Source organism: Helianthus annuus, chromosome 12 (genome assembly GCF_002127325.2).
Source record: "Helianthus annuus cultivar XRQ/B chromosome 12, HanXRQr2.0-SUNRISE, whole genome shotgun sequence".
Taxonomy (NCBI): domain Eukaryota; kingdom Viridiplantae; phylum Streptophyta; class Magnoliopsida; order Asterales; family Asteraceae; genus Helianthus; species Helianthus annuus.
The window spans coordinates 81,071,727-81,078,058 of NC_035444.2; the positions used below are offsets into that span (position 1 = coordinate 81,071,727).

The 6,332-nt window shown below is 32.3% G+C and overlaps 1 protein-coding gene across 1 annotated transcript; it reads right to left on the minus strand.

Annotated features, from left to right (window-relative positions):
• Window positions 1-307: 307 nt before the first annotated feature.
• Window positions 308-997, minus strand: LOC110921478. Its single transcript, XM_022165805.2, has one exon. It carries the CDS (start codon window positions 850-852, stop codon window positions 460-462), a length of 393 nt encoding a protein of 130 aa, XP_022021497.1. The 5' UTR covers window positions 853-997; the 3' UTR covers window positions 308-459.
• Window positions 998-6,332: the final 5,335 nt, after the last annotated feature.

The following is a 6,332-nucleotide window of genomic DNA, read 5'->3' on the forward strand; positions in this document are numbered from 1 at the left end:
TATTATCTACACAGAATTGGATATCCATTTCACTGGAATGTAGCCCAGTAGAAGTCACGCGATCAGATACCAATTCAAAACATGCTGTGACAAACACTTACCTATACACTTTCATCACGTGACAAACATATAACCTATACTTGAACTTAAACTCGTACTAATGCAACCAAAACTTCATAGTCGCCTCAAATATAGATAGATTTACTACCACAGACCATCAGTTCTTAAAGCCCTTTCTTAATCTATGCATCTTCTTATAAAATGTCAACACAAATCACGCACCAAATTCAATCAATGCACATCGATCTCAACACAAACACAAACACATAAACATCAAACTTCAAACACAAACAATTGTAAACACATTCAAGTTCTCGACTAATCCATTTATAACCTAAACCGTCCATACAATCAAACCATAAAACTTAAAACACCAAAACATACCAAAACCCATCTTCATCAATTATTCTTCAACTTCTCGACCCTGCTGTTCAACTGATCAATCTTAACAACCAATTGAGTAACCGAAAACAACAGCCAATAGAACACCAACGCGGTTACAATCAACAGCATGTTCCGCTGGCTCTTCATGATCGACTTCTGGTGGCGCAGATGCTCTGTTGGGGTACACGACTCAGCCGTATCACACGTGGGCCGGGTCTCATACTTCCAGTAAATATCCATGAACAAAAACAAACAAAACGGAACAATAGATAAAAACGGTTTGAGGAGGTTACGGATAACGGCGACTAAACCTTTGCGGAGTGGGCCGAGGCCCGGGATGGTGAGGAGGAGGACCATAACGGCCTCTGCCGCTGCGGCGTAACCGAGAACGACCCATTCTAGTGCCATTTTTGGTAGTGTTGAGTGATTGGATTGAGAGAGAATGGAAGTGAAACCCTAGATCTGGAATGGGGATTGGGGTGGAAGGAAGAAATGGAAACCGAGTTTTTTTGACTATGGTGGTCGGTGATCGGACACGTGGGGACACGTGGAATCTTAGTAGAGAAGTAAGGAGAAGCAAGCGAAAATACTCGTAACTATATTTTTTTTATGGGGGTTGGGTTGGATCATAACAGTTGGGCCAAACCCATTGTGAATTATATGTATTTTGAGGCTGCATACCATAAATTCATAATAGTGACCAGCCCGGTTGGTTCATCCTTCATGTTTGAATGAATCAATTAGAGGTGCACATATAGACATATAGTGGTGTTGACATGAGTAAAGATCATGTAGATATAAAGTTATAGTGCAAAACGTACGAATGATATGAAAAAGTATAAAAAGGCGGTTGCATTTTCATAACTATTCTATTAGTAGAGTAATTATCAAAATTACTCAACATGTTCATCAAACAACGTACAATTCAAAACTATTCTACAAGTACATCATAATTACTCTACAATTCATCGTTAATAAACTACTACAATATATCATTCAAAATTACTCTACAAGTGTATCAAACAACATAAATTTCAAAATTACTCTACAAGTGCATTAAACAACTAAATAATAATAATTTTTATCATTGTGTATCTTTTAAATATAATTTTTATTTAAAATAAATTTCTAAGACCTCAATTCTATTTACAAAATTCATTATTTAAGTTGTTATTTTTCTCTTTATTTGTAAAAGGCCAATTTTTTTTGGTATGACATCAATTAGATTTTTTTTTTCTTACTAATAATTATTACGCGAATTTAATTAATAAATAGTATTTGTAAAGTTATGATATAAGTTAAATGTTTATATATGATGAATAAATCTTTTCATTATTAAAGGTTAATTGACTATGTCACAAATGGGTATAAAATGAAATTAATATATTTCTTAGCTCTATTAAATTGAAAACACATCATAAATCAATATAACTACAAATCTTAATATTATCTCATCTATAAAACTTCAAAATGTTAACTTCTCTCTATCTACTATTTTAAAACCGAGTTCAATAAAATTTTAGTCTTGTTACGAGATAGTCCTCTGGTTAGTTACTCTTTTTTTTTTAGCTTTTATTTATATGTTAGAAAAACTCATATATTCATTTTATAGATAATCTCATATATGGATAACAGTTTTTATTTTTTTTTCTTTTGTAATTTAAACTATTTTATTTTAAGTGGTACTAAAATAATAGTTTTAAATATTATAGATCACTTATGTATATTTTTTAATCATAAATTAGAAATAAATATTAATTATTATATATTATTAATGAATTATCATAAATTAGAATTAGATATTAATTATTATTATTATTATATATTATAAATGAATTAAAGATGACAATGCCATGTGGCATTAATTAGAAGAATGTTAGAGGAGAAAATGTCATGTGGCATTATAAGTATTCTTTTATTAGTATTAGATTAAGATTACTCTACAAGTGAATCATAATTACTCTACTTTTGATAATTACTCCACTAATAGAATAACAATTACGAAAATGCCACCACCATTTTTTACTTGTCCATGCCATTCGTATATTTTGTACGATAACCATATTTGTATTTGATTTTTTGTCTTTGACATAAACCAAGTTTGGGGTTGAAACTGGATCGGGTTAGGTCAAAGAAAGTCAAACCTGACTTTTGGTGAAACTGGTTTAGGCTCTAACCCGATAGTTTACAAGTGGGAAATGATTGGGTTTGACCGGTTATAACTGGTTTTTGATCGTGTTCAAACGAGTTTCAAGGTATAGGGTTAGAACTTAGAACCCTGTGGTTCCAGTCGGGCCCAACCCGACTTCATAATTGGGTTTCGTTTGAATTCTAAATTGGTTTTGTTAGCGACCCATAATTTTTGTGCAGCTCTAGTTTGAATCGCATGTAAAAATAAGTGAACCGGTTGATATTTTGACGTCTGCAAGGAATATCTTGATAGTAAGGTGTACAGGGTTTTATATCATGCAAGGTGTAGATATGAATACTTTGAGATTAGGAGCCATTTTAAGAAAAGTTGATATTCAATAATAAATATATGAAAGATGTTTTGTTTGAGGCGTATTAAGCTTTGAGTTTTGAAGTTTATAATATTAAGTTACTAATACAGGGAAGTTAGTTTCAAATGTTCAAAATAATATAATTTATAAGCAAATTATTATAAAAAAAAAAGTTCTTAAACTTTTATATCAGATCGTATATTTACACGATAAAAAAAGTTCTTAAACTTTTATATCAGGTCGTATATTTACACGATAGATCAAAGATTCAAAGTGTTAGGTCAAACAAAATTGACGCTTACACTTACAAATATAAGTTTTCGGCTTTTTATTTTACATATTATTTCAATCACTTGTTGGCAGATATATTTAGACTTATTTTTTGGAAATTATAAATCAGACATAAAAGATTTGCTTGAAACATAATAATAGTATTCTTATACATATATTCCATTTGCCTAACTATGCTACTTTTCGTTTTTAATTAATTTAATAATTGTCTATCTTTACGAGGACCATGGTGTAAGCTTTAATGATTTGTGAAATAATTTTTAGTACATATACACCATGCAACTTCCATTACTAATTGTCCCACGCCCCACCTTCCCTTCCACTTTATTCCATGCATATCCATAACTTGTTCATACAAAAAATAATAGATTCAAATACCACTTTGTGCGTCATGGTTTAATTATTCTACACCATGTTTAATTATTGAAATTGTTAGCCATTGTTGGTAGATAATTGTTTGTATTACAAATAGATCCATTATTGTTATTTATGGTGTTATATATTATCAAAGCAATCAAAAGTCAATCGATGATTCTTGAAATTGTCCAATAGATTTCTAAGTTTCTTTATTTATAGTCGTCTTAGGGCTCAAACATGAGGGAATATGGACTAGAGCGGCCGCACGGGCGTGTGACTTATTTGTACGTGACTGTTAATGCTTGATTGAGGTGTGTTACATGAACAAGGTCCTATTAAGACTTTAGGATAGGCATGTAACTCCTAAACAAAACTATATCACATTGAGCCCCAACATGTTTCACATGAACACAATTAGATTATATATAGTATATACAACCATTGAGCCAGGCAATGGCGGAGCAGCTGTAAAGTGGGGGTGCAACCCCCCCCCCCCCCCCCCCCCGAATGTTTCGATTAGAAGTGTAAAATTTCTTTTTTTTTTGTTCAAAAATTTTAAATTATATAAGATTCCCCCCCCCACAAAATATATATATATATATATATATATATATATATATATATATATATATATATATATAGGAGGGTTATCTCTAGAACGCTAAATATTGCGAGAACCGTGAGAACGAATGAAAAAAGCAATCAAAACCAATTTTTTTAATACAAACCTCATTGTAATTAAGATACATCATCAAAACAAGAATTTATAACATCAAATAATTCATTTCTCCTTTCAAAATCACTCTTTTTAGATTTTTTTACACATGTGTAAATATAACAGATTTACACATGTGTAAATGGCAAACTTACACATGTGTAAATTTTCTTTATTTACGAATTCACGTAAATTTAAACGTGTAAATTGAATTTTAACATTGTATTCGAATAATAATGATAAGTGTAGAAAAAAATTTTGAATTTGAATTGTTTTTGACCAAGTTCTCATGGTTTTTTTATTTGTTCTCACGGTTCTCACAATATTTAGCGTTCTCATTTAAACCCCTATATATATATATATATATATATATATATATATATATATATATATATATATATATATATATTTCCTAAGTATTTATACAATATATAAATTGGGTCCAATGACTTTCCGCCCCCTCGGAACTTTTGGTCAAGCTCTGTCACTGGAGCCGGGGTCCTAGCCTCTCTATTCCTACGGGGTAGAGCTAAGTCTGTCTGCATCTTATCCTCCTTATACCTTACCTTAGCTTTATAATCTTGGTGAGATTTACTGATGATGATGACCGTATATACAACCATCTGATTCACGTATCATTTTCAGGAGTTAGTATTTACAATAATTGCAATGAAATCTAAAAGAGTAAACTGCCATTTTGGTCCCTGTGGTTTGGCTAGTTTTGCCATTTTAGTCCAAATCTCAAACTTTTTACATCTGGGTCCCTGTGGTTTGCATTTTGTTGCCATTTTAATCCAAAATTTAAAAACCCTATTTTTTGACTGTTGCAACCTCCTATTTTGTCTTTTAGTTCAGGGGCATTTTGGTCATTTTGTTTTTCATTTAACATTTTCTTAATTCAAAAATTAATATATATATATATATATATATATATTAATATACACACATACATCTGCAGTTCATCTTCATCATCGATGAAGAAATCTGCAGCTCTCTCTCTCTTATCTGAACTACCACCACACCACCACCACCACCCCTACTACCGCATCATCCCCACCACCACCATCCCACTGCCGCCAACACCACCATATCTCTTCTCTCTCTCTCCTCTGCACACACACACTCTCTCTTTTTCTCTCCAAACACCCATCTCTCTCGACCCAGATGCAGCACAGATTCAAGTAACTTTGAATCCGATTCAAGTAACAAAAACCAGATTCAAGTAACAAAAACCAATCAAAAAACAGAAGATAAATTACCTAATGTAACTTGAATCCGATTCGATTTCTGAACAAAATCAACAAACGACATGTCATCACCATCTCGCCAAGCACCACCGCCTGCCACCACCACCCCCCACTTGCCGCCAAGCACCACCACCTGCCACCACCCTCTCGCACCCCCTGCAACCACCGCCCCTCTCTCTCAAATCTTTAACCTCAGACTCAAATTCATCTTTTTCTTTCAACAATGATGTTAGGGTTTTGATGTAATTGGGATAGGGGGTATTTTTATTATGTGGGTTTTGTAATAAATAAATTGCTTTAATAAAAATTAAATGACCAAATTACCCCTGCAGATAAAGACAAAAAAGGGGCCTTAAAACAGTAAAAAATGAGAGATTTTGAGTTTTGGACTAAAATGGCAACAAAATGCAAACCACAGGGACCCAGATTTAAAAAGTTTGAGATTTGAACTAAAATGGCAAAACTGGCCAAACCACAGGGACCAAAATGGCAGTTTACTCAATCTAAAAACATTTACTTTTTGTAAAATTACTAGAACCAACTCACCAAGATTATAAAATTCATTACAGAACTTGTTGGGAATATTTACAAGATGACAAACAAAATTGTATTTACTTTGGGTTGAGTCTCATGAAAAATGAGAAAAAGAGAAACATAGAATTGTTTCAGAAAAGTCTGGTTGGTTCATGAACGACATGGTAGATTGGTCAAGGACCGATATTTGAGATATAGGTTATCTGGATATCGGTAATTTTAAAAAAAAAAAAAAAGTTCATG